The sequence below is a fragment of the Vipera berus genome (assembly GCF_964194415.1).
Source record: "Vipera berus genome assembly, contig: HAP1_SCAFFOLD_164, whole genome shotgun sequence".
Taxonomy (NCBI): Eukaryota; Metazoa; Chordata; class Lepidosauria; order Squamata; family Viperidae; genus Vipera; species Vipera berus.
Genome location: NW_027673554.1, coordinates 20725 through 32955, shown reverse-complemented (window position 1 = coordinate 32955; position 12231 = coordinate 20725). Strand labels below are relative to the sequence as shown.

General features: G+C 44.9%; 1 protein-coding gene across 1 annotated transcript in view; it reads left to right on the top strand.

Moving 5' to 3' along the window:
- Positions 1-689: 689 nt before the first annotated feature.
- Positions 690-12231, top strand: part of LOC308679316 (glutamate receptor ionotropic, kainate 5) — a gene marked incomplete at both ends in the record, with an annotated part of 30973 nt that continues 19431 nt past the window's right edge. The window contains 6 exons of the mRNA XM_081346925.1: positions 690-774; positions 2825-2989; positions 4554-4651; positions 6124-6289; positions 7592-7770; positions 8868-8921. Coding sequence (XP_081203051.1) covers positions 690-774; positions 2825-2989; positions 4554-4651; positions 6124-6289; positions 7592-7770; positions 8868-8921 — 747 coding nt within the window. The remainder of the gene's footprint in view (positions 775-2824; positions 2990-4553; positions 4652-6123; positions 6290-7591; positions 7771-8867; positions 8922-12231) is intronic.

Sequence of the window (12231 nt, the reverse complement as noted above, 5' to 3'; positions counted from 1 at the left end):
AGTTCCAAAGAATAGAATAGAATAGAATAGAATAGAATAGAATAGAATAGAATAGAATAGAATAGAATAGAGCAGAGCTGGAAGGGACCTTGGAGGTCTTCTAGTCCAGCCCCCTGCTCAAGCAGGAGAACCTATACCATCTCAGAAAGGTGATTGTCCAGTCTCTTCTTAAAAATTTCCAGTGATGGAGCACCCATGATTTCTGGTGGCAAGCTGTTCCACTGGGTGATTGTCCTCACTGTCAGGAAGTTATCTAGTTTTTTTGCAAGCTTAAGTTGTCTACAGGAACCTGAACCACTAAGGGTCAAAGCAAGTGGATAAGAGTCAATAGAATTCAAGGTGGGCTGGACTTTTGTGAGCATGAAGGGACTCGAGACTTATGACGCATTTGACCCCCCCCTCACTCGAGCTCAGCCTGCTCATCTCCTATGCTACCTGTAGAGAAGTGGGGGTGGGGGTGGGTTTTTTTTTTGATGCAATCCAGCCTAGAGTTTTGGGACCTTCTGATGGACCTTCGTCGCAGTATCAGCTTAACCTTGCTTAGCTTCCAAAGCTGGGCGACGTTGGCTAGAGACTCATCTGCTGAGATCTGTTCCAGGGACTCATGGAAAGGGGGCATCTTTCTGTCCTACCTGCAGGTGGCAGCGCAGAGGCCACGGCCGAACTTTCTCCATGAGGAGGGGTAGAAGATGCCGGCTTTGCCCGCGCTGCTGCTGCTGCTGATACTCGGCTTTGCCCACCAGAGCCTGGAGCTGTTGTCCTCTCTGCGCATGGGTGAGTAGAAGACTTTTGTTGCGGGACGGCGAATCAGTGGAACGGCTTGCCTTCAGAAGTTGTGGGTGCTCCATCACTGTAGGTCTGAAATGGTTTAGGTAGGGTCTTCTCCTTGAGCAGGGGGTTGGACTAGAAGACCTCCAAGGTCCCTTCCAACTCTGTAATTCTATTGTCTCAAAGGTGCTTTTTCAAGAGGCAACTGGACTTCCTTGTTTTCCTTTGAAGACGTTTCACTTCATCCAAGAAGCTTCTTCAGCTCCAACCAGATGGTGGGGAATGGAAGGATTTATATTCCTTGCAGACAGCTGGTCATTTGCATTCTTTTGTGAGAGTCGTTGAGGCCACTTGGAGGTTCGTCTGTGTCCTCAAGGTCCCCTGAGTGGTGCAAATGGAACTGCCGAAAGGACCATGTTGTAGATGGGAGATAGATGATGTCGTATCCCACCCCTTCTGTTGAGAGAGGACTGTTCAGTGTTGACATAGGTGGACTCTTTGACCCCTCTTTCAAACCAGCAGACACACATACACCTCTAAGCGGTCCGAACAACTCTCCAAAAGAATGCAAATGACCAGCTGTCTGCAAGGAACACAAATCTTTCCCTTCCCCACCATCTAATCAGAGCTGCAGAAGCTTTTCTTTAAAGAAAATGGATGGAAACTAGTCAAGGAGAGAAGCAACCTAGAACTAAGGAGAAACTTCCTGACAGTTAGAACAATTAACCAGTGGAACAACCTGCCTCCAGAAGTGGTGAATGCTCCAATACTGGAAGTTTTGAAGAAGAGACTGGACAGCCATTTGTCTGAAATGGTATAGGGTTTCCTGCCTGAGCAGGGGGTTGGATTAGATGACCTCCAAGGTCCCTTCCAACTACTACTTCTTCTTCTTCTTCTTCTTCTTCTTCTTCTTCTTCTTCTTCTTCTTCTTCTTCTTCTTCTTCTTCTTCTTCTTCTTCTTCTTCTTCTTCTTATTATTATTATTATTATTATTATTATTATTATTATTATTATTATTACCGGTATTATTATTATTATTACCGGTATTATTATTATTATTATTATTATTATTATTATTATTATTATTATTATTATTATTATTATTATTATTATTATTATTATTATTATTATTATTATTATTATTATTATTATTATTATTATAAAACAAGAAAGTTCAGTTGCCTGCTGAAAAAGGCCCTTTGGGGACAGCCGTGACCTGGAGACTGAGAATCTCCATAGACATCTGTTATTCTGTTGTTCTAAGAGAACTGAAAGAACGTTGAGGGTAGTTGAAGCTTGGGGCAGAAAGCCAGAGTCTCCGTTAGAGATTGACCTTGGGCGTGACAGTGGCTGGAGAAGGGCTGTCAGTTGTGGTTCAATAAGCCCTTGTTATCTTTGCAGCCAGATGCCTCCAGGAAAAAAGGCAGAGTTTTGTACCAATTTGGTCCTTGGAAGCAACTGCAGAGGTTGAAGCTGCTTTGCTTTCCAAGCTAGAGGGCATCTGTGTTTGACCAGGGCTGAGGTTAGATCATGGTGTAGAGACAAAGAACAAGGATCCCGGAATCTGCCGGGATTTAGAAGAAGAGAATTAAACAAGAAAGAGGAAGGTCAGAGCGTACGTCTTCTGACGTCCTCCAGAGCAGTGTTTTTCAACTTTAGCAATTTTAAGATGTCTGGATTTCAACGGCTGGGGAATTCTGGGAGTTGAAGTCCAGTCATCTTAAAGTTGCCATGTTTGAGGAACACTGCTTCCAATGGATTGGGGCAAAATTCCCACCATTCCTGCTTGTTCATTGTGCAGGCCAGGAATTCTGGGAGATGTCACCTCTGTACATTGGGAGAGGTTGACAGTCATCTTGTGAAGATGGTTGAGAAAGACAATGTCTACACTCGGAGTAGTTCAGAAGAAAGTTTTTTTGACAGTGATCAAAAGTAACTTCCTTCCTTCCTTCCTTCCTTCCTTCCTTCCTTCCTTCCTTCCTTCCTTCCTTCCTTCCTTCCTTCCTTCCTTCCTTCCTTCCTTCCTTCCCATCATTGGTTCCTCTTTCACGACCAGCTGCCATCTTGGATGACCAGACAGTGTGTGGCCGTGGGGAGCGACTCGCCTTAGCTTTGGCCCGTGAACACATCAACAGCATCATTGAAGTGCCCGCCAAGGCCCGGGTGGAGGTGGAGATCTTCGAATTGCAGCGGGACAGCCAGTACGAGACCACTGACACCAGTACGTTGGGTGCCCTCCAGCAGGGCATGGACAATCTTCTCAACCCCTGAAACCAGGAAGCCGAGAAGGTGGAGCTTCTTGAAGTTAAGGGAGGACCACTGTAAGGAGCGATCTGGTATAATATGTTGAGCTGGCTCTATCCATCCCTCAAAATGGGCTTAACTCTACAAAACCCACCTCAGGATGCAACTACATGTTGGGTTGAGACTGTCAGTCAGTTGGAAAGTCTTGCTTGTAAGAACGGCATCCTTATCCCTGGGGTTTGTGTGGGATGAACTTCTGGGTTCTCCATTTGCACGACAAGGCCTACAAGCAATTTTTTGTCCTGAGAAGGAGCTGTGTCAAAAGCAAGGTTTCCCCACCCCTGCCGCAGAGCTTATGGATCCTGGGGAGGTGTGGCCCTGAGGGAGTTTTCCTAAAAGAGCCTCTGAAAGTTGAGGTCAAGGTTTCAAGCCTTGGACGGTCAGTATAGGCCAGGGGTCTTCAAACTTGGCCCTTTTATGACTCGTGGACTTCAACTCCCAGAATTCCTCAGCCAGCCATGCTGAGGGGAAAGGGAGAGGTTTCCAAGCTGAGGAATTCTGGGAGTTGAAGTCTACAAGTCATAAAAGGGCCAGGTTTGAAGACCCCTGGTATAGGCCATTTGAGCAAGGTCAGAGCTAGTGTGGTAGCATGTGGTCCCAGAAGAGAGGGCTTTATTCAAGAGCAGGCTTCCCCAATCCCGGCCTGTGTACCAGTTCCATGGCCTGTTGGTAACCTGGCTGCAAAGCTGCAAGTGAGCGGTGTGCGAGCAAACCCTATTATAAAACTATACACGCGTGGGATCTAGGTTACCCTCTGCTCCCCACCCTGAGTCTGTGGAAAAATTGTCTTCCACGGAACCGGTCCCTGGTGCTCAACAGGTTGAGGGCCACTGTTCCAGAGGACCAAGAGACAGTGAAGTTTAGACACGGGTGTCGAAGCTTGAAAACTTCAATTCCCAGAATTCCCCAGCCAGCATTTTGGATACTTCTTTCAGTATTTTAAAACGGGGGTCTTCAACCTCAGCATCTTTAAGACTTGTGGACTTCAATTCCCAGCTGGCTGGGGAATTCTGGGAGTTGAAGTCCACAAGTCTTAAAGATGCCAGGTTCGTACACCCCTGATTTAGATAGTTTGGTTGAGAGGAAGCGAGTCAAGGCAGCAGCTCCTGCAAAGTCAGCCTATCTTCAATGCTGCGAGTAGCTTCCTTTAGTCGGGCAAGATTCTGGCCTGCAGGTGAGGAACAATAAAGGAAATTGCTTAGAAGTAACTCTGTCTTTCTTGGGGTTTTTTTTTTGGAGTCTGCCAGGGTAAGTGAGACTAGAATAAGGACTTTTTCACCCACTAAGTTCTTTTAGACCAGCTTGCGAACTCACTCTTTTGTGCTGATGGAATGATTGGCAGATAGTAAAAAAAGAGAAGCCTTACAATAGAAGCTTACAAAGGTTGTAATTCTGCTCCGTACAGCAAGCTTGGACTGTGCAAAGAAAAGGGTTTTTTTTTTCCTGCCTGACCTTCTTCCCACCCTCTCTGTTTCATGCAGTGTGTCAAATCTTGCCTAAAGGTGTGGTCTCGGTTCTGGGGCCAGCATCCAGCCCGGCCTCTGCGTCCATCGTCAGCCACATATGTGGAGAAAAAGAGGTGAGCGAACCCCAAACTCATCCCCATTCCTGACATTTTTGGCACCTTCTGATGACAGCACCCCTCCTCCCTTTTCTACCAAAAAAAAAGAGAGAGATGGGACTGGATTCTCACCTTGTTTCAGAAAAGTACGTAACAGGCGCTCCTCCGGTTACGACCCAATTTTTGAGCCCACAATTTCTCTTGCTAATCGAGACCCTTGTTAAGTGAGTTTTGCCCCGTTTTACGACCTTTCTTGCCACGGTTGTTAAGTGAATCTGCTGCAGTTGGTAAGTTAGTGACAGGGATGTTAAGTGAATCTGGCTTCCTCATTGACTTTGCTTGTCAGAAGGTGTCCAAAGGGGGATATCATGTGACCCCGGGACGCTGCGACCATCAAAAATACGAATCGGTTGCCAAGGATCTGAATTATGGTCCCATGTCCATGGGGATGCTGCAAAGGTCGCAAGTGTGAAAAAAGGTCATAACGGTCATAACTCATTGTAACTTTGGACAGTCACTAAACGAATAGTTATAAGTTGAGGACTTTCTGTATGGAGTCTCAAAAGGGCCAGACTTGCGTTTGCTTAAAAGGTGAGGTTTGGCTTCTCTCCAGAGGCAAAGATTTAGGCAGTGGAATGGCTTGAATCATCCAATTCCTGCTTTTAGAACTCCAGTATGCTATTTCCCCATCCCCCTTTCTTTTGAAAATGACACGGATGTTTCTAGACTTCATGATTGCGTAATTTTGCTCACAGCTTTAAAAACCGCTGCAGGACTAGGAAGAGTTTTGTAAACACAGTACAGGTAATCTGCAACTTTTGGCCACAATTGGGACCAAATGTCTGTTGTTAAACAAAATAGTTGTTAAAATGATTCACGCTCAATTTTACCACCTTTTTTGCCACAGTGGCTAAGCCAGGGGTAGGCAACCTTGGCTCTTTTATGACTCGTGGACTTCAACTCCCAGAATTCCTGAGCCAGCATGGCTCAGCTTGGAAACCTCTCCCTTTCCCCTCAGCTTGGCTGGCTCAGGAATTCTGGGAGTTGAAGTCCACGAGTCATAAAAGAGCCAAGGTTGCCTACCCCTGGGCTAAGCGAATCACTGCAGTTGTTAAGTGACTCGTGCGGTTATTAAGCGAATCTGCCTTCTCCCCGTCGACTTTGCATGTCGGAATCCAGCTTGGAAGGTCACAAAATGGCCATCAAATGACCGTGGGCAAAGCTGCATTCGTTGTAAATATATATGCTAGTTGCCAAGGGCTCGAATTTGGATCACATGACCTGTCGCAAGTCCCTTTTTTTGGTCCTCTTGCAGCTTTGGTCGCTAAAGAGAATCATGGTCAGTTGAGGACTGCATATCGTGAGCATGGCAGGTTTAGTTCTGTAGAATTTTGACCCGCTGAAGCCTTCTTGTCTACCCTGGTTTTGTAGTCGCCCAAGGAGAGCAGTCTTATTGTCAAGAAAGCCAACAATGTCCTTCTCTCCTCTAGATACCCCATGTTAAGGTGGGTCCCGAGGAAACACCAAAATTGCAATACCTGCGCTTTGCTTCGGTCAGCCTCTACCCCAGCAACGAGGATGTCAGCCTGGCGGTGTCTTGTATTCTGAAGTCCTTCAACTACCCCTCGGCGAGCCTCATTTGTGCCAAGGCTGAATGTAAGGAAGACAGTTGTGCTGTTTGGCAAGGAACAGGATTTTGGGATGCTTGGCATGGGGTGGGAGGTGTTCTCCATGTACCTTTGGTTTGTGGGACCCAGGATTTACATCTGCCTGAAGATCATGCCCTTGCCGAGGACTCCAGTGAGTGGCTGTGTTGCACGGTGGGTAGAGGAAGCTCCTACTTTAACGTGGTGTGGACGGAATAATCTCGGCTAGCCCGTCAGGTCCGAAAACAAAACGCCTGATCCAAGTACAAGGGTACTCTTATTTCCCAAAGCTAGCACAAAATCTGATTCTGCTGCCGACTGGATATAGTCAGTACTGGCAGTAGAGGAAGAAATTGCAGGGAGGGCAGAGGAAGAAAGCAGACAGTGCATTTGAGACAAGCGTGCAGATTTGGGACTTTTCGTGCTGCGTGATTTTAAGTAGGGGAGTGCTCGTATGTTCCCAGAAAACTAACTCTAGGAGATCCTCTTTTTCCTTTTGGGTTTAGGCTTGAGATAAGACAGGGAAGACTGCTTTCGGAGATAGTCAGCCGTGGTTGCTAGCACCCCCCAGCCAGTTTGGCCTCAGGGATTGATGGGAATTGTAGTCTGAAGGAAGAGAAGGCTGAGACACAGGTAGTTAAATCTGTGTTCAGAATCCAAGCAGCTAAATTAACAAGCCACCTGTTAGGAATATGCAGATAGCAATGGCTGCTGATGTAGAGGTGAGCAGAGATTATGTCTATTAAAATTATAGCAGGCAGGAGAGTCAGAGAATGGTGTTGATAATACCAGTCCTTCAGATAAAATTGGAGCAATTTTATTCAGGACTGCAGTAGTGAAAATTGCATCCCTCCGATCAGCCTGCTGGGCTGCTGATAATTATCAACACCTCCCTGTAGTGTAATTTGGATTTGGGGGGGAAGAAAAAAAAAGCAGACATGTTAAATGGAAAAAATCAATTTAGTATTACGTCTGGTCGTCTCTCGTCTGGGGTGAGTGGCTTCAAACAGCAACGTTGCCTCAATGTTGACGCTTGGCAGGCGGGCCACCAGGAAGCCCTCTTGTGGAAATCAAGCCATCATTGTGTTTTGATCTCCTTGGTCTTCTGAAAAGCAGAAGTCAAAGAGCTTTTGATTCAGTGAGCAGACTCAGAGATATTCAATAAGGTTTATTTTGGTGCAGAAGCTTTAATGTTCTGACTGAATGTGTCCAGGGTCAAGCGGGCAAGCCTTGAAGCCCCAGACCACAAGGCTGAAGTCTAGCTTGTAGACAAGGTTGGCGTAACCTCCTGTTTCCTTGTTCTGCCCGCCAGGCCTGTTGAGACTGGAGGAATTAGTGCGACAGTTCCTCATCTCCAAGGAAACCCTTTCGATCCGGATGTTGGATGACACCAACGATCCCACGCCGCTGCTCAAGGAGATCCGAGATGACAAAATCTCCACTGTTATTATCGATGCCAATGCTTCCATCTCTTACCTCATCCTGAAGAAGGTGAGAGAGGATGGCTGGGCCCAACTGGGCCAGGAACATAAAGTTTTGGGGTTGAAGTCCACGAGTCATAAAAGAGCCAAGGTTGCCTGCCCCTGTTCTGTTCGATGGATCTTTAGTCTCTCAGCATTACATGCCTGGTGTTATGAGGACGCTCTTCTGACAATGCTTTGTGTACATTTGGGATGTCATAATGAACCCAAAGGCTAATTGCATACCTTGATTAGGAATGGGTGAAGGTCTCTCCTTGTTCCTCCCCAAGCTATTGGGCGATTGTGAAGCCCCCTTGGAATATTGTATTTAGTTGATTGCAATCCTGCATTCATTACCTCATAACTAACTCAAGGTGTCAAACTTGCCTAATTCTCTTTTTCTCCTCCTGTTTTCCCCACAACAATCCTGCAAGGTGTGTTGGGCTGAGAGAGATGGAGGGACTGGCCCCAAATCACCCATCTGGGTTTTTTGTTTTTCATGCTTAAGGCAGCACTAGAAGTCACAGTCACCTGGTTTCTAGCCTAGTGCTTTAACTACTAGACCAGGGGTGGGCAATTATGGCCCTATTACGACCGATGGTCTTCAATTCCCAGAATCCCTGAGCCAGCCAAGCTGGCTCAAGATTTCTGGGAGTTGAAGTCTACAGCCTTGCCTGGGTCGCACTGAGTGAAAAGGGACTGTCTTGGGCTGCATATAGAATATATATAATATAGTTAACGTATATAGATAACAAACTTCCTAAATTTTTAAATATTTTTATTATATTATTAGTTCTTCAGGACTGCGTGAAGCCTGTGGGCAGCAAGTTGGACACCCTTGGTTTAAACCTTAGTAGGACCAAAGTATAAACATTTTTATATCTATTTGAGATTCATCTGAAGTGCGTAAAAATCTTACTCACCTGGCTACGTTTAAAACAGCTGGAAATGAGCGTAAGTCAGACCAAACCAGTCCAGCAAGTTGTGACCTGGCCGGTTTTAGAACCCACCAATCGTCCGTATCAAATTTCTCAGCACATTTTCTGGTGTCCTCAGCAAGCATAGCATGTTGTCAAGCAATCGAGATGTTCTCGTAGTTAATTCTGGCGCATTGCCTTTTTTTCCCAGGCTTCAGAGTTGGGGATGACATCTGCCTTCTACAAGTACATCCTGACAACCATGGTTAGTATCTTGACTGCGCTGAGCTTCTGAACAGAATCTCTGTTTGTGGGTATACAATCCTATGTCGATCCCATTTTTGACTCCTCAAAAGAGTTCAGATTCGTGGTTTCTACGCAGGAGAGTCCTGGCTGGTCTGGTCTCATTGTTAAGTAAACTATTCTGACATTTGGCTAAGACTAGCCCTGATGCCAGGTTCCACAGCAGCCCTTTTTCATTCTGTGGCTAAGAATCGCCATCGTTTAGCAAAGCTTAGCTCAGAGCTTCTCAGCCCTGGCAGCTTTAAGACATGTGGACTTCAACTCCCAGAATTCCCCAGCCAGCCTGCAACTTTAAGAGGCTAAAGGTTGAGAAACACTGACTTAGGTGACAGCTCCCACAATTCCTGGCCAGTACAATGAACAAACCAGAATGCTGGGAATTGTTAGCCCAATCCATCTGGAGCAGAGTTTCTCAATCACGGCAACTTTAAGGTATCAGGACCTCAACTACCAGAATTCTGCATGCTGGCTGGGGAGTTCTGGGAGCTGAAGTCTGCACAACTTAAAGCTACCAAGGTTTACACTAACACTGGCTTAATGTAAAAAAAAAGCTAGGTAGCTACAGCAGGATATCTTGCCTCTTCAGAGTTCAATATCAGACTGCTTTCTGTGCGATAGGGTCTCTTAAAACTTTTTTTTGATTGATGCTTATTTTTCACTGCTTCCTGAATATTAAGAGAGTGCATTGCCCGTATTAAATTTCAAGAGTATATAGGTTGTACCTCCTAGCAACTCCTTAAAGCAGCTGCCTCTTTTTCTAGACCCTTCCCAGGAAAAGACATAGCTGATTTAAGGAGTTGCAGACGGATGCTCTGGTCCTGCCCTGTGTGTTCCTAAGCACCTTTGGGAATTGCATCTGAAGGGCTGTGCAGCTCCACTTAGCATTGCAAAGTGACAACTCTAAAAGGTTTCCAAGACTCATTGCTTCAGGGCTTTGTGTCAGAGGAGAATGTATAAGCTCCGGGCGGCTTGCAGCCAAGGCTGTTAAGCAGACTGAAACAACCAGCCTGAATTATGACGTGTGGTCAAAACACAGGTGCCTGGTGCAGTGTAGGAGGGATACTGTACTGCTTAAATAAATAAAACCTGATTTCCAATCTTATCAGCAAAGCAGAGAAATGTAAATTCCATTTATATATCTATTTATATCTATCTATCTATATCTGTATATCTCTATATCTATCTGTGTCTGTATCTATGTATCTCTATGTCTATCTCTCTATATATCTTATCTATCTATCTATATCTAGATAGATTAAAAAAAACCCTGAAAACCAAAATACGACCATGTAATCTTTTAGATTTATCTTATACGTGTTACATTTCATGAGTAGGGACTGGCTTTTTAAATCTGCATTGAAAGATAGCAATAGTTTGTTAATAGAATTCAATTACATTTATAACTTTATACAGTTGTATCTATCTATCTATCTATCTATCTATCTATCTATCTATCTATCTATCTATCTATCTATCTATCTATCTATCTATCTATCTATCTCTATGTGTCTAGCAGTGTTTCTCAACCGTGACAACTTGAAGATGTGTGGATTTCAACTCCCAGAAATCTGCTGTCTGGGGAATTCTGGGAGTTGAAGTCCATGCATCTTCCAAGGTGCCAAGGTGGAGAAACAATGGATTAATTTTATGTTCAGAAAGACAGTTGACACTTTTTGATGAGTGGTTAATAAATCAGGCTATCCCTTCCTCGCAGTGTCTTTATAGCTGATTGGATCCTCTGCTTCTGTTTGAGATGCAGACAGGGCCAAAGCTAAGAATGATGCAACCGAAATGTCAGGCTTTAATCCCCCAAAATGCTTTATTATGACATCATCCTTGCCTGGATTAAATTAACAGGGAGCAAATATGACCCATTGTGGCAGTTCAACAGTGATTATTACTCTGATGGGGGATCCACCCTCCAGAAAGGCGGGTGGGCAGGTTGAAGAAATGTGTGGGACGGTGACACAAATCATGCCTGATTTAACTTAGGCTTATATTCAAATCCAATTGCAGTTAAATTAAATATAGCTATTTTAATTACTCCCACACTTAAGGAATGGATCTTGGGTTTTATATCTCCTTAAGTCTGGAGAAAGCATGTCATTTTTCCTTAGGTCCCATTAAAAAAAAAGCAGTTCAACTTTACAAAGTTGCTCAAATATTTCAGCCATCTCCTGCGGCTCCCAGTCCTCTGCCATGTGCAGTCCAAAAAAAAAAAAGTGGGACTAAAAAAGTTCAACCAATCAATTCAAATATGCAGGGTAGGTGCATATCTCGCCTTGGCTCCACTCTTCAGTCAAACCCTGTTCTGCGCATGCACACATGTACGCACATGTGCACACATTTTTTGCGGCTCCCAGTTTTTCCTTTTGTGAGGGAACCGGTTCAGAGTGGCTCTTTCACTGTTTCAGGTTGCTGACCCCTGGCCTATATGGTCAGGATGTGTCGGTCTGAGGCACTTCCGCTTGCCAGGTGATAAATTGTAGATGAGTTAAATTTGATATCAAGACTGGATACCATTGAGGTAATGTGAAATCAGAGTCTTCCATTTGTTCTGATTACATCTTCACCAGATTTCTTAGCCACTGACGGACATGTTTCTCAGGTGAGGAGGACACTGATTTATCTTTATTTTAGGCCATTGTATCTCCCTCTCATCCTGGAGGCATGCCAGATGCTTTATGGGTTGTATTGTTTCACAATCATTTTGCCTTTGTGATCCTTCCATACTTCCTGGAGTGATCCCAACGAATCAGGGATTGTGAAATAAACATACAGCCATGTTAGGATCGGAATTTCTGTTCTTTAAACAAGGCGGTTGTTAAGTGAGGCAGGCCGATTTTTACAACCTTCTTTGCCATAGTTGTTAAGTGAATCATGCGGGCGTTAAGCAAATCTGGCTTTCCGCATTGACTTTGCTTGTCGGAAGCCAGCTGGGATGGTCACCAATGGCAATCCCGTGAGCCTGGGATGCTGCAATTGTTGTGCATACATGACAGTTGCCAAGCACCCAAATTTTGATCACGGAATGGTGGAGGTGCTGCAACAGTCGTAAGTGTGAGGACTAGTCATAATCCACATTTTTCAGTGTTCACTTTTTTTGAGTGGTCTCTAAACAAAGAGTCGAGGATTACATGTAATGGCATCCTAGCCCTGATCGCTAGGTTGTCTTCCATGTTTCTCCTTCCTATTCCTTGGAAGACTGTCTCTTCTGCAGCATTTTCCCAGGCTGCTCTCCGTTGACTTTCCGAATGTATGTTAAAGAGGAA